The following is a 26,644-nucleotide window of genomic DNA, read 5'->3' on the forward strand; positions in this document are numbered from 1 at the left end:
AAAAAAAAAGGACTAGTGGCTTTCCAACTAAATCAAATTTTGGAAAGTTCGGAACATGACCCCCTCGAAAAAACAAGCGGTTGCCATGCAAGACAAGCCCACATTTTGCAAAAGGAGCTATTTTTCGTACAATCAAGGGCCATAATCCAGGAAGTTAGATGCATGAATATCTACAGGAACCTAGTCTTTGGGATATAAAAATATTTCAAGTTTCATCAAAATCAGATAAAATTTGAGACCTTTAGAGGGTCCACAACCTTGGTATAACATACTTTTACACTATTTGTTTACAAGGACTCCAAGGAAAGGCCATTTTGTTGGCCAGTTTCAAATCAATTTTTACGAAATTCAAACTCAACCACCATTATGGTGTAACATATATTTAAACGGTTCTTAAAATCGAATAAAAATTGTGACCTCTAGGGGGTCCACAAGCTAAAAACGTGATTTTTCGTACAATAAGGGGCCATTATCCAGGAAGTTACAGATATGTGCAAATAGCACAGGGAACCAAGACCTTTCTGATATAAACAAAAATTTAAAGTTTCATTCAAATTGGATCAAAATTGTGACCTCTGGAGGCTTCACAACTTTGATATCAGTCCTTCACGTTTACGAAATGGTGAGGGAGCCATAAAAAATTGAGAAAAAGGCTCCCGTAAAAAAAATAAATCTGAATTATATTGCTAGAGTAATTCTACTTTGTATTTATATATACTTTAGTTTTGTCTCATATTCTCTTTATTATGTCATTTGTATGTTCCACGAATTTCCGTCAGTTTGATTAATTTCACAAACCCATTTTTGTCTCCCTCCATGGCTATTTGCCCTCCAGTAATTCCAATTTAAAAATGTCGCATATTTGACAGTTTTAACCATATCCAGACATATTGATAGCGATAAACAACACATTGCCAATGAGACAAACCGTACATGAAAACATTTTAAACAACAAAATGTTATTATTAGACGTATGTCATTCCCATGGATATTCTCCATCAACATCCGGCAACACATTAGGCTGTCAAGTAACATCATATTCTATTGGCTGGTTTTAAACTGCTATCCAATTAAAACGAGCCTTACATCAGCATTCAATATGTTTGGTGAACAATTATGGCAACGCTAGTTTTACCATGGAAACGCTCATTGCTCGAAGAGGAGGTCATTATACTCATCAAACATATGCAGTTTTAAAAATAAACAAAAACTGAAAGTAAGGTAGTTTATGAATCTCAATATTTAGGAGAGCGATTTAGCTTAATGACTCCCCCGAATATAAGTCGAGGTGCGTCGGGAGGCACAAGAGCGAAAGTGCGCCTTAAAAGTGAAGGACTGTTGATATACTATATTTTTACATTATTTGCATTTAAGGACCGGTCATTTTGTCCAGCAGTTTTGGTACGATTTTCACAAAACTCAAACTCAACCCTAACAGTGATATATTTAAATGGTTTTCTAAATCGAATAAAAAATGTGACCTCTACAGGGTTAAAAAGCTAAAATCCTGATTTTTCGTACAATCATTGGCCATAATCTAGGAAGTTACGATCCGACATGCACGAATATCGAAAGGAATTGAGATCTTTGGGCTATAAACATACATTTCAAGTTTCATCAAAATTGGATAAAAATTGTGACCTCTAGAGTGTCGACAAGCTACAAAAGTGATTTTTCGTACAATTAGGGACCATGATCCATAAAGTTACGACCCGATACATGCCAATTTCGAAAGGAACCAAGATCTTTGGGAGATATAAAGTATCATTAAAAATGGATAAAAGTTGTGACCTGTGGAGTGACCACAAACAAAATGTGAACGGACTGACTAAGTGATAAACATGGACAACGACAATATACGTCCACAAGAAAATGTGGGCCTATATGTTATGGATGGCCTTAAACCAACAAATCTGAAATTTTACCTCTCTAGGTCAAAAACTCGCGGAGATATGGTCATTTGAAATTAGCTGAAGGTGCTTTTCAAAAGGACCATAAATTCAATAACTTTTTTTGCGGTTTTCAGGTGCTTTAAACTGATGTTTCTGATAGAAGTAGAACTCTCTAACTTTGTAATCTAAGACAACTTTTGATGTAGATTATGAATGTGGATTCATACTTTTTGTGCCACCAGGTGGCAAAATGTGGAGCAAATGAATTATTCATTTTTTTTTTTTCAGGATTTCAACAGCCTCTGATAAAGTTACTGGCAAAGTCCTTTTCAGCAACCTAATTTCAAATGGCCATATCTCAGATTTGTTAGTTTAAGGCCATATACTGTAACATATATTTATTATATTGTTTTTGGAGGGGCTCATGTTCCCACCATTGGTCCAGATGGCATGGAATGACCTTACTATCTGTCCATTCTGTTGTAATTCAGCATAATATCAAACTTAATCTAATAGAAAAAGACCTTGTCTGTCAATAATGTCTCAATATTTACTGTGTATTGAACAAGCTGAATTTTTGTGCTGGAAGGTAATCAAGCATTGATAATGTTGGCAGCACATTCAATAAAAAAAAGAGATTTAATCATTCATCTTATTTAATAACACATCACAGGATCATTTACAATTCTAGCAATAAATTGTCCATTTTTCACAAGTTTCTATCAGCAAGGTAGAGAGAAATCGGGTTTACTGTCCATTTGACACAAACTAGGTCTTTAGCAGTGGGGGGAGATGGGAGGACTCAGAGAAAACCCACGTGGTTGGATAGGCGACACTACTCCTTGTCACACCAGTTGAGTTTCTATCAGCAAGCAAACCACTTTTGTCAATTCTGCCCTTGCTTAGCAATTTAATAACATTTTTAGAGTTGGCAAATAGAAAAAGTAAACAGACGTACAGATTAAAAGTTGTTACAATTTTGCCTTCTGCGAATGATTTTCAATGGCAGAATAGCTTAATATACTTGATCTTTATCTAGATATGAACCAGGGATGCTATTTTGCTCGTGTATTCTAGACATGTCCTATGTGATTTTCCAAACGTCCGACCAGGAATATGCCCAATCGGACATCATGATATGGTGAATAATATTCAAAATTCCAAAATATATTGACTGTACTGAATGTATAACTATTACTTATCTCGATTATTGTTGATAATAGGCAGGATGGAATAGGTAATTATGTGATCAACCCATTGGTGGTGTTAAACACCTACTTTAATTGATTAACTACTTAATCTGCTTGGATTGACTATCTTGACCTATACGATGTGATTTCCTTTATATCTTAACCTAAAATAGAACTAATTACCCCAAGCAGAAAATGTTCATCTTCAAACTCCATCAAGGTATGCACCTAATAAAAACCTACACCAACATTCTAGCTCAAAGCAAAGTTATTGTGTCCCAAAAAGTGTGATGGACAGACAGACCCATTTTAACAGTCCACGACTTTCTTTGAAAGGCGGGGGACAAAAAAAGTGAGGTGCACCTATTTTTATTATATTCAGAACAGGATATCTACATAACATAAAAATATTTGTAGTTGAAGTCTATAAAAGGGAATGGAAGTTTATTGAAGCTATTTCCTGAAGCTGCCAAACACCTTCTGGTGACCTAATTCTGGCCTCTATTAACCCAACTAAAAATGTCCCACGAGCAAAATTTTGAAATAGCATTCCTGATATGAACCAATCAGTTTAATGAAATGGTTACCATATCAATCACTTTATTTAGATTTTAAAATATAGTTTGCCTGGACCCTATTTCATAAAAACATCAATCTCCTTAAAATCATTTTAACTGAGTAGGACAGATGGGCCTTTCCAAGTGTGGCATTCTGTTATTTCCGAAGTATCCTTGAAAGGGTATATGGGGATTACATTTTAAATCTAAGCATCAGAAAAATAGCTATTTGGTGGATTACCTTAAAATAAAATACTTTTGAAATTCAACAATAATTTACAGCCTAGATTAGTTCGTAAAATGTCACAATTGTCGCTATGCTCCGTTTATTTTCAAAATATTAATCTTGTTTTATAAATTCCCGAAACTCCCACAAATATCATACATTTCTAAGTGACAATTCTCAATAGTTTCTGTTATCCAAAATACCATAAAATTATGAAATTCAAGCGATTTAGTACATCCATACGCTTTATTTCCATTGAAGCCAGCTAGTAAATCAAATGCCATGGTCACAAAAGCAACAAGTTCAAGGCCAACCCACCGATGGCAATATGTATTTCCAAACGAATAAACTGATCTCAATAATATATTTCATCTCTTTACAACTGCCTGACCATGTACAAACATTGCTACAAGGTATGAAACTCTCCCCATTGTCATTGATACTGCAACCATTAGTTCAACCTGTCAACAGTCTTAAGTTCCGAAGCGTATTTGTTTACACCCTAGAGCCTGAACTGGAAATGCGCACTGCACAGGCGCAAGTAATTTTAACTAAAATCTATTAAAATTCCATTATAAGTTAAATTACAATTGATCTGCATGAATCGCATAAAATTTTAGATTGCATTTTGATTTTAGTTAAAATCTATTTTAGTAATCTTAGCTCAAGTTTTTGTGAAACTGGGACCTGGTGATTAAACACACTTACACAGCAGCTAATAAGTCTACTGAGCAGTCTATAAAAACCATCACATATCTATTCTTTTGTAGGTATTGCAAGCATTTATGAGAAGGGAAATAAACCCTGAAGTAATTATCAGTAATAATTTAACTTTGATAAGATTTTAGTTCTTCTTAGAGGAACACAAATAAAATATGTACCCTGTATATCAATCAGGTAATAATATCTTTAACCTGTAGAGGGTCCACACACGTCAGTTTTCAAAGCGATCATGGGCAATAACTTTGAAAGCAATCATCACAAATCTTTGGAATTCAAGATATTTCCTCTTCTCATGAACATAAACACTGTGCATCAAGTCAGTTAGATGATAACTTAGCCTTTAGAGTTTTCACATGATTTTGCTAAATGACAAAGGATCATAAGCTTGGAAAAAATTATCGGAAATCATCACATGAACATGGGATGATAACTTTAGCCTCTAGAGCGACCACTGATGGATGGGTGACAACATTAAACCCCATTTCAATGGGGGGGGGGGGGTGTTAAAAGGAAAACTCCAAATCACACTGATCTGCGGTTTCATAATGATCACAACATTACAACGAACACATATCATATGACACTGTTACCTTTAAATCATTAAAATTGAAGGACCAACCTACATGTGGGACCTTCAATTTTGAGTAGCATTAAGTATTGATTTGAAGAAACACATACAATTCAAGTAGACTTTTAAAGTCATTCAGTTTTTAGAGAGTTTCTTGTGTCTGTACAACTATGACAGCTTCCATTAACCCTAATATCCATTATTTTCGACATGTAAAAAGGCCATCACATGTGCTGATTGTCTGCTAGGAGTAGGAGAAGTCAATATGGTTGGTTTTGGACGTGTCTATAACAAGAGGAAATGTCGAGTTATTATTTATGGTAATGATGTCATCATAAAAAAAAAAACAAAAAAAAAAACAAACAACATTTTTATCATGTTTTGATCTTCAAATTCATCCCAAGACAGTCTGACCTTTTCTCTTTCTTACTTCTTCAAAAATCAAAAGACAAATGACACAAGGAAATTAGTCTAAAAGCTTCTGACCACATCTTGAAACATTGATGTTTGCATGTTTTGGGAATTTTAACTTAGTCTTTAACACACAGCTTCTAATACTTATTGCGATTGGGGTGGTCTAGCTTTCCTACAAATGAGTTTTTCAGCAATGGAATGGTTAATTGGTCCATTAAGCAAACCTAAATGTTGCAGGTTTCTCCTACTAAAGGAAGACGTCAATATTTCTTATCACTCACAACCATACCAATTGCTTCCAAATAGGCCGTTTTATCTAATGGATTATAAAAATATTGATGCAAATGTTTAAATATTGAAGATAAATGGCAACTGATGGTGGGTATCATCATTTTACTTGTCTAAAATGAGCTATTTGGATAAAATTGGAAGACAAGTTTTTAGCTTGAAGGAGATAACTTATTGGACATACATACATGTATATTGTAAGTTAAATCCATGACTATTTTATTAATTCCAAAGTAAGTGTTGTTCATAACCAATATATTCTGCAATAAGGCCTTGCGTTTTGAGGAACTCCAGAGAACACTTAAAATTATTTTTAGGAGCATTGTAATCGAGCCTGCCACATCCGAAAAAAATAGATATAAATATTTTAATAAATGTGTGTTTCCCCCTTTTTCACCCTTGCATCTTGTCAATGTTTACGATCATTTCAAATCTTGTAGGCTACTATTGATAGACTCAAACGCGCTGATAGCCCATCTTTGCACCCATTTTACTCAATGACGATGAGCAAGACATACGAAATATCATGAGAAAGGAAATATAGTGCACACTTGGTTGATGAACGAAAAACGTTGAAATGCAAGGTGAAGTGAAGAATTTATTAATTTCTGCTAATCAGATTCTATGATATTTGTCATTTACAGCTTAGTGGGGTTGTGTTTTAAAGGCCAGTGTCTACCATCAAATATAACAACCACAACAATAAACATGTCCATCTACCCATGTCTGCATAAACATGCATAAACTTAACCAAACCAAGAATACTTTTGACAATTTTTTAAAAATCAACTTCTTGGTGTGATGACATGCAATTTATGGAGTTTAGGTTATTAAAATCTGTGAATTGTCATGAGAACCAAAGAAAATTCTCCAGGAAAATAACCAGTTTCATTATTATGAATCATGAATTATGATTTATTTAAAGCAATTAATAACATCAATTAACTCAAGTGTGGTCAATCAGCGCCGAAAAGGTTTATATTAGGGTGCTAATCATTATTATAAATTAATAATAAATCTGTGCAGCTTTCAAGGAAGGGGAAGGATAATTAAGTATTACCACTGGATCATCTAGATTTATTTGCACAAACAAATCCCAGGTTTTCCACCTTGATTGACATACTAGCTTTTAATCAAGATTATATTCTGCGAAAGATTATGGTCTTCCGAATGAGCTAAGGCCAAGCTTAATAGAACAGGATATGACTGATTGGATCTATTTAATTAGTATCACTCTATACGCTTAGTTAATCCTACCCATCACTTCTCATTTGTATACATAGAAAGAGGGGGATTGAACACGATATTAGATTAACAAAGTTCAATTTACAGAGAAACATCCAATAACACTGCTGACAATACATGAGCAGTAAATACTACAGATTGCTCATTAAGCTGGAAATTGTTATGAGTTAATGTTGTTGTATCTCAAATCATACTCCATTTATTTCCACCATAATATTCAATTTCTTACATCATACATTTTGGCCACATTTTACATGCTATTATACTGAATTTCAACTGCAGGATTTGAAACATCGGTACATTAAGGACAAATAAAGAAAAAAAAACAAATGTGAGTTATCTTTATAGGATATTTATCTCGACTACAATGTTAGGTGAAAAACCCCAGGTGTTTGCCTGATGATCTAAGCACAGGCATCTAACCTTCTAATCGGATATATGCACCATACCGAACTAGACAATAATATAATATAAAAAGAACAGGAATGCAATGCCTGTTGAAGCCTCAATTTTACCTGCTCTCGCTTCGGCTCAGTTTTTTTCAACAATTCGTAATGTCAAGCAATCAAACCTCTGTCGATTCACTCAGATATGTTTTTTCTTCAATCTAGCCGTTTTGATTTGCATAAATACTCCCCTCAAAACGAATCATAGCCACTTGTCCAATATTTACATTATTTTCATTCGTTAACGTCTGTCATTGTCACTCATTGACTCCATTCGCTGACGTCACAGAAAAACCTAACCAACCTCTAAAGTCTTGTACCAAAACCTGGCAGAAAATGCATATTAAAACCTTCTCCTTCAATTCTACAACCAAAAGTCAACATAAATCGCCATGCAAAAGGGGGAAAACGGAAAGGGAGAGAAAAACTAAAAATATCTTTGGCCCTTGTTTCAATCGTCTTTTCACTACGGATCGATTTTGTGTGACGTCAGTGCATGAAGTCGATGACAAGCGTTAACGAACGAAAATAATGTAAATATTGGAAACAAGTGGCTATGATTTCGTTTTGTGGGGAGTATTTATGCAAATCAAAACGGCTAGATTAAAAAAAAACATAGAGTGCATCAACAGAGGTTAGATTGCCTGACATTACGAATTGTTGAAAAAAAAACGAGCCGAAGCGAGAGCAGGTAAAATTGAGGCTTCAGCACAGGCATTGCATTCCTGTTCTTTTTTTATTATATATTTTCTAGTTGAGTATGACTGATGTATGCATATATATACGGATAGGTCAGTTTCCTGTGATCTAAGAAAGAATTGACAATCATGCCCAGATATCATACAATACTAAATCATCAGCATAAAAGATTAAATATCCTTAGTAATGGTAACAAACTAAAACTATGCACTCTTTTTTCCATGAACTGTAAGTTTACTTGTACTTCTTTCATCTCAACTTCTGGATATTGAGCTATTATAAGCTGATTCCCAGATCTTCCAGAATAGGTAAGGAATCAATATAGAAGTGAAATAAAATGGGGTTTAACATATTACATTTCTGCACCAACCGGCTAATGAAGACAGGCAATATAGAAGTACTTGCAATACAACAAAAAAAATAAGCGTGTGTGTGTGTGTTTGTGTTAGTTTCTGTATAGATAGATTGCCAGGTAATGAAATATATGCCCACAGCAGCCAAGTCATCCAAGCTGTCGCCTATATTTATTCTTTTGTAGGTAACATCAGCATTTACAAGACACTAAAAATTGACCAAGATTCACATCATAGTAAATAATCAATGTAGATTTAAAAATAATGAATAGGGCATTTGGCCATTTTTGTTCAAATTCAACTGTAAACTTTACTATGAAAAATTGTAAACTACCAGCACAGTTTGATGGATCTATTCTAAGGGAAAACAGGTATAATACAACAATATATACACCTACATTTGACATTTAACTCTCGTTATAAAAAAATAAATATTTCATAACAGCATATCATTAAGTCTATTTTTCACTCCACATTCAACAGCTGACTACTTTTTCTTGAAACATAAATGTGACCAAAAAGGAAGTAAGCTCTTTGTTTTTTATCACATTACTTAGATCTAATGTTTTCAGCTGTGTACGCAAATTCTATTGTTCAATACATTTCACAATTTTTTTTCTCCAATGTTTCATGATTCAGATGTCACAAGACAAGGGATCTTTGATCATCCATCACTCTTTTCTCACCTCCCTAGACAAACAATTAAAGAGCAACAAAATATAACACCATGATTTGATCTTCTTTACGTAGGAGGAAACATATCACACTCCCCAATGGACATGACATTAAAACATAAGGAAATGTCAAACATATTTTAAAATATTTAAATATGTCTTAAAAAATTTTAAAATATTTTAACAATAATGCTGAAGAAGTGGTCGCCATGCAAGATACTCCAACATTTTCCAAGAGATGGACAGAAAACATGGAAAATCAGTGGGGCTCATTACACAAAATTTTGCTCCACCCACCTTCATTCTGGATTAAGGAAGACATTCAGGACCATGCTTCTTCTTTGAGTCATCCTGAGCATATCACTAATTTTGACCTCTTCCCACCCGGTTTGTGTAAAAGAGGCAATTTTAATGGGAAGTCATGGTCCCAAAATAAATAGATGACACTTATTAATGACTTACACATTTAACTTTTTATAAAGCATCTAGCACTCAAATTGTACATCATTTAGCATAACCTATGCAGAAAATGATGATTATCAATGTTAGGTATTGATGTAATAAAGTTTGCATGTGGGTGAATAAAAAAGAACTTTGTTATTGCTTTGGCACCTAGCAAGTGGAATCCCAGCATGCAAGAAATGAAGACTAGATAAGACAGCAAGTCTTAATGTTCTTCAATTCAGTTATTGAACAGTGGCTAGAACTAGAAGGGGAAACCCAGTAGTAATGTATACTGTAACTATAAGTACATATCATAGATAAGCTTTTCACTTCCTAACCTTCCAACTCTGCTTGAATTCAATCTTATCTATATATGGCTCCTGCATTACCATCTTTACTAAACACTTTCATTTACTGACCAATATTATAAAACTGAGATGAAAATAGTATCATGATAACTGATATGTAGTTCAATTGGTTGAGAAAATACAAAATTAAGATAAAAGATATAAAAAATGGTTTCTTTTTAATGAAATTCTGATAAGGAGAGATTTAGTTTTTTTCTTCTGATTAAAAGAGCCATCAATAATGACTTATTGCAATAACAAATTTTGTTGTAAGTTTCATAAATTTTTATCAGGAAAGTTTGGAATTAAGATACAAACTAACCAATATGTACACATTAGATCATTTTGTACATGTTCACAACTAGATTAATGTTAACAATAATATTAGTATTAACATTATTATAGTATCAACTAGGTTCAGGATATAGGCCTATCTTATACTTAGGAATACAACAAAATTAAAAACTGTAAGCTTTGTTTCATTTGAAAAAAAAAAAACAACATTTTGTTCTGTTAAGTATCATTTTTATTTTGAATTACATCCATATGTGGGACACCATGATCTAATTGATGCTTAAAAGGCCTCTAAACGTCTTAATCCTGGTTTAGGTTGAGAAAGAGAAGAGTTTTGCAATGAAAGTAATTATGTGGTATGACATAGTACGTGATTTGGTTATTTACATTAATTATTATCAAACAACTATTTTTTCACAGCAAATAACGAGAGCATTGTTAACGCTGCAATATACATCCACATACCTGCTTTGATTGATATGGTACTTTTTAAAATGAAGAGAATGAAATATGAAATGGCTGTAATATGACAAGAGGCAAAGAAGGCTAGGCGTTGGGTTTGTATTTCCAAATTTACAGACAAAATATTAACAAAAAAGTGTGTGTGTAACTGCCCAGGGGGTCGGGGGATGCACCAAAATAAATAGTTACTGTCTTTATGGTGTAAGGAATAAATATGCAAAGTTCCAAGATGATCCATTCAGAATTGCAGCCTGTAGACGATAAATACAAAAATTGGGCGTGGCTCTGCCCCTGAGGGGTGGATATTGAACAATTTAAATAGGTACCATCCTGTTATTGAAATGATTGATATGCTGAATTTGAACAAAATCTGTTAATTATTGCAATATGTAGAGTATTTACTGATAAAAACTAACAAATAAATAGTTGCTATCCTTACAGTATAAAGAATAAATATGCCAAGTTCCAAGATGATCCTTTTAAAATTCCAGCCTGTAGACAAAAAACACAAAAATTGGGTGTGACTCTGCCCCTGGGGGTTGGACATGAACCAATATACATATAGGTACAACCCTATGCTCGATCATTCTGAATTGGATCCAAATCTGTTAATAATCGGCCCCTATATCATTTACAGACAAAATATTAACAAAAAGTTGGTGTGGCACTGTCCAAAGGTTGGGGGGGGGGGGAGAATCATGCATCAAAATCAATAGTTGCCGTCCTTAGGGTATAACTAAGGAATAAGTATACCAAGTTCCAAGATAATCCATTCAGAATTGTGGCCTACAGAAGCTAAAGGCAAAAATTGGGCGTGGCTCTGCCTCTGGGGGTCGGGGCTTTAACCAAAATCAATAGTTGATGCCCTTAGGCTATAAGAAATACATATGCCAAGTACCAAGCTGATCCATTCAGAATTGCAGCCTGTAAATGATAAATACAAAAGCTGGGTGTGACTCTGCCCCTGGGGGTTGGACATGAACCAATATACATATAGGTACAACCCTATGCTCGATCATTCTGAATTGGATCCAAATCTGTTAATAATCAGCCCCTATATCATTTACAGACAAAATATTAACAAAAAGTTGGTGTGGCATTGTCCAAAGGTTGGGGGGGGGGGGAGAATCATGCATCAAAATCAATAGTTGCCGTCCTTAGGGTATAACTAAGGAATAAGTATACCAAGTTCCAAGATAATCCATTCAGAATTGTGGCCTACAGAAGCTAAAGGCAAGAATTGGGGCGTGGCTCTGCCTCTGGGGGTCGGGGCTTTAACCAAAATCAATAGTTGATGCCCTTAGGCTATAAGCAATACATATGCCAAGTACCAAGCTGATCCATTCAGAATTGCAGCCTGTAAATGATAAATACAAAAGTTGGGCATGGCTCTGCCCCTGGGGTCGGGACATGCAGTTGTCGTCCTTAGGCTAAAAGGTATACTCCCAAGTTCAAAGACGATCCATTAAGGATCGTGGCCTGTAGGCAACACACAGACACAAAGAAAAACCGGGCGTGGCTCGGCCCCTGGGGGTTATCCTTAGGGTATTAGGAATAGGTATGCAAAGTTTCAAAAGGATCTGTTAAAAATTGCTGTGGGCGAAACACAAAACAAAAATTGGGCGTGGCTCTGTCCCAGGGGGTCGGGCATGCACCAAAAATAACAGAGGTCAGCCTTAGGGTATAAGGAATAAGTATAAAACAGTTTTCAAGACGATCGATTAAGAATTGCGGCCTGTAAGTGACACGGACATACAAAAAGAAAATGGGCGTGGCTCTGCCCCTGGGGATTGGGCATTCACCACAAACAATAGGGATGTTCCTTTGGATAGAAGGAATAAGTATGCATAGTTTCGAGGTGATACATTAAGAAATGCGGCCCTCTCTGCTACTGGAGGTCGGGCTTGCCCCAAAAACAATAGGGATCATCCTTAGGGAATAAGGAATTCATAATAACAATTTTCAAGATGATTAAGAACTGTGGCCTGTAGGCAACACACTGGAAGTTGGGCATGCCCCCACCCCCCCCAAAAAAAAAAACAATAGGGATGTTCCTTAGGGTACAAAGAATAAGTATGCAAAGTTTGAAAATGATACGTTAAGAAATGTAGACGACAAACAAGAAATGGGCGTGGCTCTGCCCCTTTGGGTCGGGAATGCACCAAAAACAACAGGAGTCATACTTAGGTTAGGGTATAAGAAATAAGTATGTAAAGTTTCAAGATGATCACTTAAGAATTGTGGCCTGTAGGCCACACACACACACACAGGGTCCACAGCAATATATGTCCACATTATGAATGTGGAGGTATAAAAAGAACAAGTAAAATCTACATGCATGTAATCACCATATTGAATAAATATTTGTGACTATCAGATTTAATTAATTGTATTTTTCTTCTTTTGTTTTGTTTTTTTCAATGTTTATTATGCAACAGAATTGTTATAAACCCAGACAGGGCTTGCCAGGGCCTCTAATCAGCCCGCAATCTGCAAAGTTGATCATGCAACTCTTCAAAAGTAAACATTTCTCGGTTTTGCTAGCAGTAACTCTGCTTGTTAAAAATACATTACAGCCAATAAAATATTTCCCTGTAAATTAAATTTAATACAGATAGATGCAAGTTTTTAATAGAAATAAACCTACCTTCAGTCCAGTTCCAGCACATGCTATTCCTAAAGCCATGGCTGCTCCAAACCGTACATGTGGATTGTAACTTTCTGATAATAATGATACAACACTTGGACATTGTTCTGGTGTTCTGAAAATACATACAAAAGAACATTTAGGTAAAACAAAAACACAAGTGTCTTAATCTTATGAATAGCATTTTAGTACCGGTACTTACACAATTCACAGTATCATTGTGTGATGTAACACTATTGGATCAGAATTTATTCATACATTGACATTGCTAGCATAACCTTTCATTCATATCTAATCCCACCCCACTCATAAATCTCCAATTTATCAGAAATCCTGAATATGCGAGTATTACCACAGGCTAGGGCTAGTATATTTCAGTTATAGGGCAATACCAATTACCATGCCAAAGTATACATTTAGGTGAAAAATTTAATTAGCTGACAAGTGGACAAAATTAAGAGTTTTATGGTGAGAAATAATCTATATTTTGAAGACAAACTTAGTTTTGGGTGGAAACTCTTATGTCAAATTTATAATTTTATTATTTCTTGCTTGGCGTTTGTTGATTATTCTGTAATTATCTGACAATGTATATAGTAATTATCTGACAATGTATATAGTAATTATCTGACAATGTATATAAACATGTTATTTATACTAAAAAATAATATATATTTGTGAAAGTATACAACATTAAATAAATATTGCTACGAGAATTTACGTCTGTTAAGACTGACCTTAAAAATATCTTTGTTTCGCCTAACGCGACCGACTAACTAAAACCACCCCCGACTTAAATTATTTTATTGCACTTTTCCGCGATCTTTTTATTTTATTTTGTGTGTCAACCTGAAATATATCACGAGAGTTATTTCCCTTTACTATGGCTATGGTTTGATTCATTATTGAAACTGGTTGATCAAGACGAAAGCGTCATAGGTGTCGCTTCTCAACAAAATGGTTGCAGACGAAAGCACGTCCATTCCCACGAAATGATTCTGCCTCTATGTCTGTGTGGCATCGTTTTAAACAAGACGAAGATATTTTCAATATCCGTTTTCGAGAAAAATGAAGGCACGATCGTTAAAAACGTGTTGAAGGGGTTTCACACTTAGAGTTCGTGGCAAATCGTGTGCGAGTCTCGGAGTCGTGCATCACGAAAAATCCCGATGTCATACTCATTGATTTGTTTGACAATAAAAAGAGACGAATGTTTCCCCCCAGAAAATTATCAAGCTGTCAAATTAGCTCTTTAAAAAAAAATCTGAAAAAAAAAACCCGACCTACCGACCCTTCTCCTCGATTGTGAGTCGGGTTTGGCGAAACAAAGATATTTTTAAGGTCAGCCTAATAAATCTTTACATTTTTTTCTCTCATTATGGAATTTTTTAAAAATTCAAACTTAAAACTAAAATTACCCATTCTTATTATAATGACCATAAAAAGAAAAGATTCGCAAAAATTCTCAGAATAACTTGGGGTTTCCATTACTTTTCACAGTATGTACAGCCATTACCAAATATTTACACTTTGTCTGACTCATTCATATTTATTTATGGAAGTGACATCATTTAAAGCTAACATCATTCATTCTTATTGTTAAATGACCATAAAGAGAAAACATTTGCCAAAATTCTCAGAATCACTTAAGGTTTCATAGATGTGGTTCATTGAAAATTCATACATATCATTGCTCATGCCCACAAAAACCCCTATTTTCTGATCACCAATTGTTGAAAAAAGTAATTGATCACGTAAAGTAATATGTTTATTATTTTATACTTATTTACATTTAAAATATTCAAAATCGATTTGTGATTAAATTTGTCAATGTTGCAATTCATGGCATCCCAGAATTTGTGTGACGTCATGGGGACATTTTGTATTTAACATTTTAACAACTGGACCATGTTGAGTATAAGATTGATATTTCCAAATAATTTCACAAAACATGCAGCAGAGAATCTCAGATATCTTTTACTAAGTTTTTATTTCTAAACAAATGATAAGTAATCTCAATTGGAGGATTTTTATTCACGTTCTAATGAAGGTGCCTCATTTTAAGAATAATGTATCATAAACACATTAATAGTATTTCTTATACATGCACAGAAATTTAGTGTTAGAAGTCTAATTTGGTGTCCCTTTTTGGGGGGAACATGACAATGCAAAACCACCAACTGTGACTCAAATGGCATATATTACTCCTATTATTGGTATACTTTTATCAATGAATGAGATTATTAGATTACTTAAATTTGAGTACCTATGTCGCACATTGGACCCCTCATTAAATGAATGACCCATGTAGCCTACTTCTGTTAATTTTTACATTCACATTTATGTCAGTTATCAATGAGTTAATTATTATTATTATTATTATCTATTAGATTATTTGCAAGTTCACGCATCTGATGTAATGGGTTAGCAATTTGCACATGTATGTCCTTACCAAAATAATTTCTTATCTACTGGGTAACAAGAATTCAAATGTGACAAGTGATCGTACAGTACACATGTATTATTAGCGCCCTTTCTTAAAGGGATTAAAACTTTTTAATTCCACAGGACAATCCACAGAGTTTTGCAACTATGCTCATGCAGGCAAATCATGGTGTTTACATACCTATACTAGTCACCAATATTTATTTCCTGTGTTTATGAACAAATAAATTCATGTCAATGGATACTTAAAACCTGTTTCTAATGTTAAATAAAACCCAAATAGTTCATTACCCATGGTTAGATAATACTGGAAATAATAAAAATATGACAAGTTCAAAATGTTTATCCGTTATCATTGAATTGCCATTTAATTGGATTTAGATTCATAAGGAAATCAAATTTAGGGGTTACAAAAATGTTATAAATCAATTATTATAATTGCGAGATGTTTTACTATGGCTTTACTGTGCATGAACACAATGTAGGTTGTACATGCAAAGAATGCAATCCCACCTGCAAAAAGACATAAATTATTGAAAAACATCAGTTGTTTTAATTTGCTCAAAATCTTTTGGGAATTAAATAACAAAGCCATAATATAATATTTATTAGTTTTTAAACATGAGCAATTGTTTCCCCCTGCAACAATATTTCATTTGTTTTGATTCAGTAAGTCAACATATACAGTCCTCGATCACTGTAGAATATGATTACCTACTGGTAATAAACTATCTTATTAAGTCACAGCTTTTTTTAAAATCTGTATCGATTATTTATTGTGAACTATTGCAACTTTAAAGATTAAATTTAAACCTATTTGCTAACATCAAATTTAAACAAAATATTTGTGTCTGAGATGAAATAAATGAGTTTAACTGGTTAAAAAAAACTCTGACTTGCATGGGCAGTGTTAATTTGTGTTAATACTTACTTACAGTTACCATACATTTCTTAATACACATTATACAGAAGGCACTGTTACTATTTAAAATTGTAAATTACTATGCCACTACAAACACTTCATAATATTGAAATATGGCAAATAAAATAGTGTTAACATCTTACTTTTCTGCACCAACTGGACTTATGAAGATGGGCATATATACACTATAATATGCAGTGTTGCATTAGAGAAATTTTGATTCTTAACCAGGGATCTCCTATATACAGCACCATTATTTACTCAGTCACTGAGTGACCATGGCTTAATAATGACAAAATCCAACAATTGGAAACAAGTATTTTAAAAGGAAGTTATTGTCTATATGTAATTACTGTGCAAATTTATCACTGTTTTATTGACTATGTGCTTTTTACAGTGTGTTTTTTGTTTTTGTACATTTTGACATGCTTTTTACATCATTACATGTATGTTTTATGACATGTATGACTTTTCAATTTCAGTTATGTTGCTGTTTTTTTTGTATACCATCTAGTGTAAAGTGTCATTGAGCAACATATCATGTTTTATATTATTATTAACCAGTTAAATCAGTACACATCCAAATGACATCTTTCTCCTTCATATCATATATATGTAATAATATGTGCTTGACAATGCTTCAGTGAAATGAAAAGATGATCATTTTGAATGCACATACGAAACACAACCCAGAGTATGGTAATTGATGGATATGGAAATTATCGTTTGATTAGGTATTGTGTAATGAGCCATTAGCCCCTTCTCATGTATATGGTGACGTGTGAGGAAATTAGCTTCTTAAACCATTTGATTATAAATATTCCACAGCTCATTAACTCCTTTATTTTCTTCTTATATGGTCTACAGATTTCAGATTAGTCAATGTTTGAATGGTTGGCCGTCAGAACTTATTGATGCCTGCCATTCATGAAATTCTTAAATACAGTTATGATATTATATTTACAACATTTTATTATTAAAATGCTACACAATTAAAACTAATTTGTAACATATAATTCTGAACATGATGTATCTGAACACCAAAAGTATTTCGTTTAAATGTTTTTAAAAAAATTAAATATGCATGTAGAACACTGTTTTGAGAGGGCAACCATCAAGCCTCCCCCTCATCATACTGGTATCTTCTGAGCGCCAAACCACTAACCACCTACTTTCCTAAACATAAGAACCTCTTGGTGTGTTAAGTGCTTTGTTCCTGAACATCACTATCATGTTTGTCCAATTAACTTTATATCCTTTCATGTTATTTTTTTCTTTTGAATTTTTAGAACGTCTGTGTTCAATTGAGTATAGCAAATCTAACATGTCAAACACCTGCTACATTCAAGTAAACCGTAAAAGTAGACATTATTGATATTTAGTAAACTAAATCTCCCCAAGTATTTCTTTGATCCTACAAACAAAAAACTCAGTACCTTAACCATTTGGACACTGACACCCAGAATGACATTAGGCCTATACTAGCCTCCAACAGGGTAAAAAAGGACCAACAATTTTTTTTTGTAATATTATGAAAACTTAGGACCCAAGTAGGAGAAAAAACGGCTAGAAGTAGAACACCTTGGCTAGAGTACCGAGCAGCCGGTATATCGGCCGCCACAGGTACCTGTTTGTTACTGATTGGCCGAACACCAGTCGCTCGGTACTCCAGCCAAGGGGCATTCATGCTGTCCTTTCAGTCGCTCGGTTCCAAAGGGTTAATGCAAAGTGTCTTTATATTATCCATATCCCAAAATAACACTATGTGTGGCATCTGCAGAAATGATACTCTTAGATAACTCTCGAATTACAACCACCAGCTTCTATATAAACACATCATTATCTACTTCGAAAATATTTTTAAAAAAAATCAAATGATGTAAATGATAAAACTAAAAAAAACAATAAACAACATTGGGAATAGATCAGCTGATGTGACTTGTCTGAACAATTAAAAAAATATATATATACCAGATATGAAATAATCAATGTGGTGAATTGCAAGATAAAAAAATATATAAAATGTTTTGTCAGCTATAAAGTTTCTATCTGGGGTTACTTTGAACAGTGGGGTAACTTTGAACATTTTTTAATATACTGTTAGAGCATTTTATATTTTCTACTTATATTTGTTCATATCATATAAAAAAATAATGCTTAGTTTTTAACAAGCCAACAGTGAGGCTGATGTCCCCCGTCGAAATCCCAAAATAAATGGATGACACATATAAATTAATCGCACATTTATTGTTTTCAAAAGTATCAAGCAATCAAACCGATTATCAACTATACACCAAGTTTCATCACTCTCCATCAGATAGAATCAAAGTTATCCGGTCCCAAAGCATCGACCAATAAAATTGCTTAGCTCTGTTTAGCTTTAGAGTTTCATCACTCTCACTTAATTAAAACCAAAGTTATTGGCCCTAAAGCATCAACCAATCAGATTGCTTATCACTGCTTACTGTAAGCAGACAATGTTTATCATCGAACTCCATCAAGGCATTCCCCTAATGAACGCCTACACCAAGTTTGAACATTCTACTTCAACTAGAAGGAGAGTTATTGTGTTCCAAAGTCTTGACCAATCAAATTGCTTATCGCTCTGCTTACCCTAAGCAGAAAATGCTTATTATTATGGAACTTAGTCAAGGTACTGATGTGAAAATTCTCATCTTCTAACTGCGAACTCCATCAAGGCATTCACCTAATAATAATAGACACCTACGCCAAGTGTGAACATTCTAGCTCAAAAAGAATGAGAGTTATTGTGTTCCAAATTCTCGACCAATCAAATTGTTTATCACACTGCTTACCCTGAGCAGAAAATGCTCATTATCAATCTTAGTCAAGGTATTGATGTAATAAAACTATATTATATACCAAATTTCATCACTCTCACTTAACTAGAACTAATTAAGTTATCTGTCCCAAAGCATCAATCAATCAAATTGCTTATCTCTGCTTACCCTAAGCAGAAAATGGTCATCTTCGAACTCCATCAAGGCATTGACCTAATATAAACACCTACACCAAGTTTGAACATTCTAGCTCAATTAAGAGTTATTGTGTCCCAAAAAGTGCGACGAACAGACGAACAAACCTATTTTAATAGTCCTCTGCTTTCTTCGAAAGGCGGGGGACAAAAAATATACATCTTAGATCATATAAAAACGTAATTTCCATTTGATGAAATGTTACTCCCATCAAGTAACTGTGGCATGTCTATTAAGGTCAAGCCTAGGTCAAATGTATAGCCTGTCAACTTTATACTAGAAATCTGTAAGTATAAGGCATGTTTTATTATAAAGTGTACCAGTGGGTACCTAACAAATGTAATGTTTTTTTTGGAAAAGAGAAAAAGAGTTTTTAAATATTTTTCTTATCTTCAAAATCAGCATATATTGAACATATAAAATACTTAATACCAGGTTTATTGATGTATTTTTTTTATTAAAAAAGGTTACAAATATTTTAATGAATTACATCATTTAAGACAGACATTTTTCCCATGATTTTTTATCAAGATTTTAGAATACATTGAAATAACATTTGTTTTAAAATTTTTAATTTATTTTTGTATAATTATAATGGCAAGTGTGTCTTCTTTAAAACAGACTTAAAAATATACTGATGAGAAAAATAACAAGTTCCGAAAATTGAATTGTTCAAACCCCAGTGAAAATTTGACTAGTCTGTCCATCCACTACATCATTGAAGTGGTCTTACATTTGTTTTGTAAACTTTGTATTTTTACGTCACGTGGAAATAAATTTGTCCATTTGTGGAATGGCTGTTTATGTTTTAGTATATGCCATTTAAAAAAAGCAGGAAAATGGTTTGGAAAATGTAATTTCCATGCTTATATATTGCTAACGTTTCGTCCAACTGATGTCTGTCCAGTTTTAGCGAAACGTTAGCATTATTTTAATATTTCTTTTTGGCTTCATATTACGTGATAGAATTTGAATAACTGCTGCAAACGAAGCGTGAATGTAGTCTCGATCTTCTACACAGGATACGGATAATTTGACACGGGTAGTCGATTGATTATGCCATTTTTACAGTTGTCTGTCCAAAAATGTTAACGTTAGCACTCTTGATACGTTAGCACCAATAATTCGCCTTTCACAGCGTTATTTACTCAAAATGTATCACTTTCTTTACGGCCTTTAGAAAAGAAAACCGGCTTTCCGATTCCCAATGCATAAACATGGCGGTCGGCATTCTCGCCTTATTCACTCGATCAAAATGACTTTGACCCCCGCAAAAAAGTGCTAACGTGTCAATTGTCAGACCGATTAAATAAACCGTCTGTCCTTACGTAACGTTAGCATGTGCTTTTGAAATACTTTTTGTCCGATTTTAAATTTAAAACTCGACCAAGGGTAGAAATACTATACAATTTATTAATACCTTTCATTGCGGACTATTTTTATTTTTAGATCAAAACAATAATTCAAGTAATACAGTTATTTATAAAATGTCCACGTCTGTCCTTATGTAACGTTAGCAACAGTTGCATGCCCGATAAATGTTTAAAATTTAGGTTATTAAAATATATGATTATATTTTATTATATTAATCTTAAATTCCTAATATTATGCTTTATTTAGCATGTAAAAAATCTCAGTAACTTCTTACATCAACACTATAAATAGAAATTTTCTTCAAATCTGCCAGAATGTCTGTCCACATGTAACATTAGCAATGCAATTAATTTTTAAATTAAAAATTAATTTGTTAATCATATCCCATGAAACTTCAGATTTAGATAATGTATTATTACATTAAACTTTTGAAGAAAATTATTAATATATATAAGCAACAGTTAATATCTGAAAGGAAAATAAATGTGCCATGCGTCTGTCCAATTCACAAGAGACATTTTATATTTACTAAAATGGTCATCTTTACTGTCTTATGACCCAAAAATAATAGCATCTTCATTCATTTAACATAATTCAATGTATATTCTACCTATAGAGATTGCTATTTATATGAATTTTAATGTGCATTGTTTGCATTTGATATAATTTCATCTAGACTGATACGATTCAAAAAATTTCATAATGTTAGGTATAATGTTCAATAAAAAAATTATTTTGCAAAAAATTATCTTTTTTAAAATATATTTTGGAAGAATATGTATCAATCTTCCCTGAGACAGGGATTTTGTAAGAGGATTTGAATTTCATAATTCAGTTGGGATTGGGAACAAATGGTACACTTTAAAAAAAAACATGCCATAAATCAATCAACATAAACACTTCATCAATATATGTAGATAAAACATATTTGTTAAATTTCAAACAGGTATTTTATGGTTTTGAATAAAAATTAAAAATTTAAGCACAAAAATACTAAAGAATACACCATTTTAAAGTAAAATGGGGCAACTTTGAACATGTTCAACTTCTCCACAAAGACATTTATTCCCCATATTTGTTATGTTTCTTGGATTTGATTAGCTATATAACGAATGAATTTACTGTTGTACTTTGATCAATTTATTAAATCTACATTAATTTATCGAACCCCCACTGGCAAAGCAAGATTGAACACTCAAATTTTTTTTCTTACAAATTGAAAAAAAATAACATGAAATTCCAGAGTACTCTTCATATCATAAATCTGAACAAGATACATTTTAAGCCAATTGGATCATTACCGCTGTGACTAGAGTGTGGCAAAGGCCACAACTAAAGGTGAATTACCTTGGAAATTATTATCAGTAATTAAATAGGGGGCTGTTTCTAAGTAACTTAAACAAATATATACATCTTAAATACGTTGGTCTTCAATTTCTATACTGTTCACAGCAATTTGTGAGTAACTTGCAAACATCCTCCAAACCATCATCCGATTAAAATAAATGACATTGTTGTCATAGTTAGAAGAAATGAAATGAAATGAAATAGGGTTTAACGTCGTCTGTTCTGTTCCTACTGGGATGAAGACGGCATAGTTATATAATAAGAATATCACTGTGAACATTTGGAGAATGCTTATTCCATGTAACGTAATGAGCTCTTTTCTATTTAATTTGTACTTCTATTCTGTCATACATGTAACCTATTAGTAGTATAAATAAATAGCATGACCCTGAGTAAGTATGTTACTGCAACTAATTGGGGTTTCACACTGCGTAGCCAGTGTGAAACACTATTGTTTTTGTTCGGATTATTATTCTTATTATTATTATTTTTCCATTTGAGCATATCTCAGAAACTACTTGTCGGATCGATTCGATGTCTTCGGTTTTAATGGGAAAGTGGGTTTGACTTAAATTTTAAAGCTATTTCCAACGTTCTGCGACAATGCGAAATGTCCAAAATCACCGAAGTTGTCGTTTTTCTTTCGATATTTTGCCGTAATGTTATCAATAATAGTCGGATTGTAATATTTGATACATTTTGACATAGCCAGAGACAAGGCACATAGCTAAGGTTCTTTGGATATTTTCGACGAATCTTCAGAGATATTAGGCGCCAAATTTTGAAAATTTAAATTTTTACGAAAAACTTTTTTATTAATGAATATTTTTATGTGGTATTTTACCAAGGGTTAAAGGGTCATCTGATTTGACAAAAAATGTCAACATTATTTGTCACCGTATTTTTCCTTGGCCCCCATTGGCTAATTCAGTTTTTCAGTCCTGGATTAATTATTTATTGTTCGATTTGTATAAAACAAAGTTCATATGTTCGCAGTCCAAAATGTCATTTTTTTTGTCACCGGTACATTTTCCTTTCAGCAACGGAAGTAACATATATTTAGCAAAAACTGCAATTTTGAGAGTTCGGTACCACTTTTTGAAAGCAAATATTATTTTTTTCAAATCTGGTATGATTGAAAGGGTTTGCCCTGTTAATGCGCAGAAATCATCGCGCTCAGTTTTTTTAATTTTTATTTCGTTTTCGGATCATTTCGATTTAAAGGTGAAAAAAGGTGAAAAAATGAGCTATTCACAACCCATTCAGGCTTTTCATATTTTAAAATATTTCTTCGCAACTTTCATAAACTAGTAGCAATAATCCATACGAAGAGAATGTATGTGAAAATTAGTTTTTAATATGAGCAGTTGCCGCGAAATGGGCAATTTTGCATGAGTCACTATTTACGGTAGTTTGCCTGTATAAGAGTCAATTATTATTCGATTTTCATAAAAGTGACACCATTTGATGCGTAATGTCAATTTTAACAAGGCCAAACCAATTTAACATTTTCAATGTTACCGGAAAGGACGTAATTTGGGCAAAAATTGTATTTATAACCTTCAAAACCAGTAATTTATTCAAATGAGTCTTATTTGTTATTTGTTTAAAATTTTGATATTTGATTCCAATCAACTAATAGAATGAACCCAAACGATCATATAGATATCACAAAATGGTTTCTAACTTGTTCAGTTGCGGAGAAATAGACGATTTTCAACAGGTAACTTTTCAAGGTTTTTGGTCCATAAAAGTGTCAATTATTATTCGATTTTCATAAATTTTTCACTGTGTGATATCTAATGCCATTTAAGATTTCATACAAGTAATTTAAGATTTTCATTATCACCGAAAGTAACGTCATTTTGGCAAAAACTGTATTTTTATCATTCAAAACAGATATTTTATTCAAATGAGTCTGATTTGTATTGTTTTTAAAATTATGATATTTGATTCCAATCAACAAATAGATTGAATTCACACGATCATACAAATACCAAAAAATGGTTTCTAACTTGTACAGTTGCAGAGAAATAGACAATTTTCTACAAGTCACTTTTCAAGAATTTTGGTCTATAAAAGTGGCAAATATTATTCGATTTACATAAAATTTTCACCATGTGAAATGTAATGTTGTCAGGATCACTTACATGTAATGAATGTATACAATGAATTGATATTGCTGGATTTGGTTGGTTCTGCGTACATTTTATGTGATGTGTGCAATGCTTAAATGGAAACCTGTTTAATGGTTTCATCGGTACCGGAAGTGACATATGTTCAAGGGTAACGGGGCAGCGGTGAAACCCGTCATCACTGCATCGCAGTTCTAGTTTCATTATATTATTATATTTTAAAAGACATTTAATTTCACTGTTGACTATTAATAATAGGGGTATTAAATAATCTAAATAAACTATGGCCAAACTGATCAGCCTCAGATTTACCACAATTACTTAATCTCGAGCACAAGTTTGGTCAATGACAACACATTGTCTATAACATAAAACAATTACTACAAAAATGTCAGCTAGTTTTACCTCCAGCACACAAACAGATTGTATGGGAGGAGATATGTATTTATTTAGTAAATCAAGCAGAAAATCATGATGTATGTTCCTGGAGTATACTGTAGTAGTCAATGGGGATTTCAGTCATGTTCTTCATCTGTTTTCACCGACAGATGGTAAAAATATGCAACTAAAGACAATTGAGTTTCATCTAGAAGACATAACCATTTTATGATGTAATGAAGAAGATGGATAATAAATGTTTCTTTAATAAACAATGAATGAGGATGGTATTCATATTGTTTTAAACCTTAATTACCAAAGCAAAGAAGTCTTCCATTCTGTTAAAACAAATATATGGTAAAAGAAGCCGATTTAAATACACAGCTATTTTTCCATCAATATTATCAGAAAATGAAACATTTATTGGGCCAAATACACAGTGACAATGGGGTCCATAGAAGGTAAGGGTATCCAATGAAGTCCAGTCCTACATACAACTACAACAGATGGAAATGGAACTGTGTGGGATCCACACAACTTCATGGAGTATTATAACAAAACATTTCAGTATGTATCTCCAGTCCTTGTAATAATAGTTTATTCATCAATAAATATTGACATTCTCCTGTACTGGTATTATAAATTGCAGGGGAGTAAAATAAAATTTGAATCCACTAGCCCAGGGATAGTTGTCTACTGTAAGATAATAGCGCGGCATTAATTACCACTAGTCCATAGTACATGAACATCAGGGATGCAATAATTATGCCCGTCACACATTTTTAGTTGGGGTTAATAGAGGCAAGAATTAGGTCACAAGAAGTTTTTTGTCAGCTTCAGGAAATAACGCCAATAAGTTTCCTTTCCCTCTAACCGACTTTATCTACAAATATTCTTATGTTAATATAGCATGTACTCTGAATACCAAAAAATACGTGCAACTCACTACTTTTCATATTTAATTTCTGTACAGTATTCAAATTAATATAAAAAATTATTAATATATTCCTACAAAATTACGGGTTTTTGTAACACGATACAAATGTAGAATGAAAGCGACCGAACCGTACCTGCTTAATCCACGTCAGTTCGTGATGTCGAAACATTGTGTTTTCTTTATAAAACGGTATTTCAAAATTACATCGGCGTAGCATCGACACCTGTTATTGTTATTTTCCCACGTTTTTTTCCCCCGCCAAAAAGAACGATTTAAGATAACGATGTAGAAAGCAGCGAAAACTCACGTGTAAGTGCCATTTTAGCCACTAAGCTGTTTGTTAAACAGAGAAAAAATTAAATTGGTGTGTATAAGCTTGGATTGGAGAAAATAAAAGTGGGATATTTTAAAATTTATTTATCTATACTCTTCAAAAAAGGTTGGGGATATTGAAATGCAAATACCTATGCAGGTTGTGATATGATAAATAGTCATGGACACTTGACATGCTTTGAGAGTATGTTCACAGATGAAGAACTTATCGCCCCAACAGAACCACTGAGCTGCAAGTGCAACACGCAGTAGCACCATACATGTGGGAGGGGTTCATTGTCAAATTTGACACTTCAAGGAAGGGTTGA

At 33.2% G+C, this 26,644-nt stretch overlaps 1 protein-coding gene across 2 annotated transcripts in view; it reads right to left on the bottom strand.

Annotated features, from left to right (window-relative positions):
• LOC126828354 (26S proteasome non-ATPase regulatory subunit 1) overlaps positions 1–26,644 on the bottom strand; it is a 253,794-nt gene that overhangs the window by 43,845 nt on the left and 183,305 nt on the right. For both annotated transcript variants that reach the window (XM_050558095.1, XM_050558091.1), the window contains exon 21: positions 13,470–13,584. In XM_050558095.1, coding sequence (XP_050414052.1) covers positions 13,470–13,584 — 115 coding nt within the window. The remainder of the gene's footprint in view (positions 1–13,469; positions 13,585–26,644) is intronic.

Source organism: Patella vulgata, chromosome 1 (assembly GCF_932274485.2).
Source record: "Patella vulgata chromosome 1, xgPatVulg1.2, whole genome shotgun sequence".
NCBI classification, from domain to species: Eukaryota; Metazoa; Mollusca; class Gastropoda; family Patellidae; genus Patella; species Patella vulgata.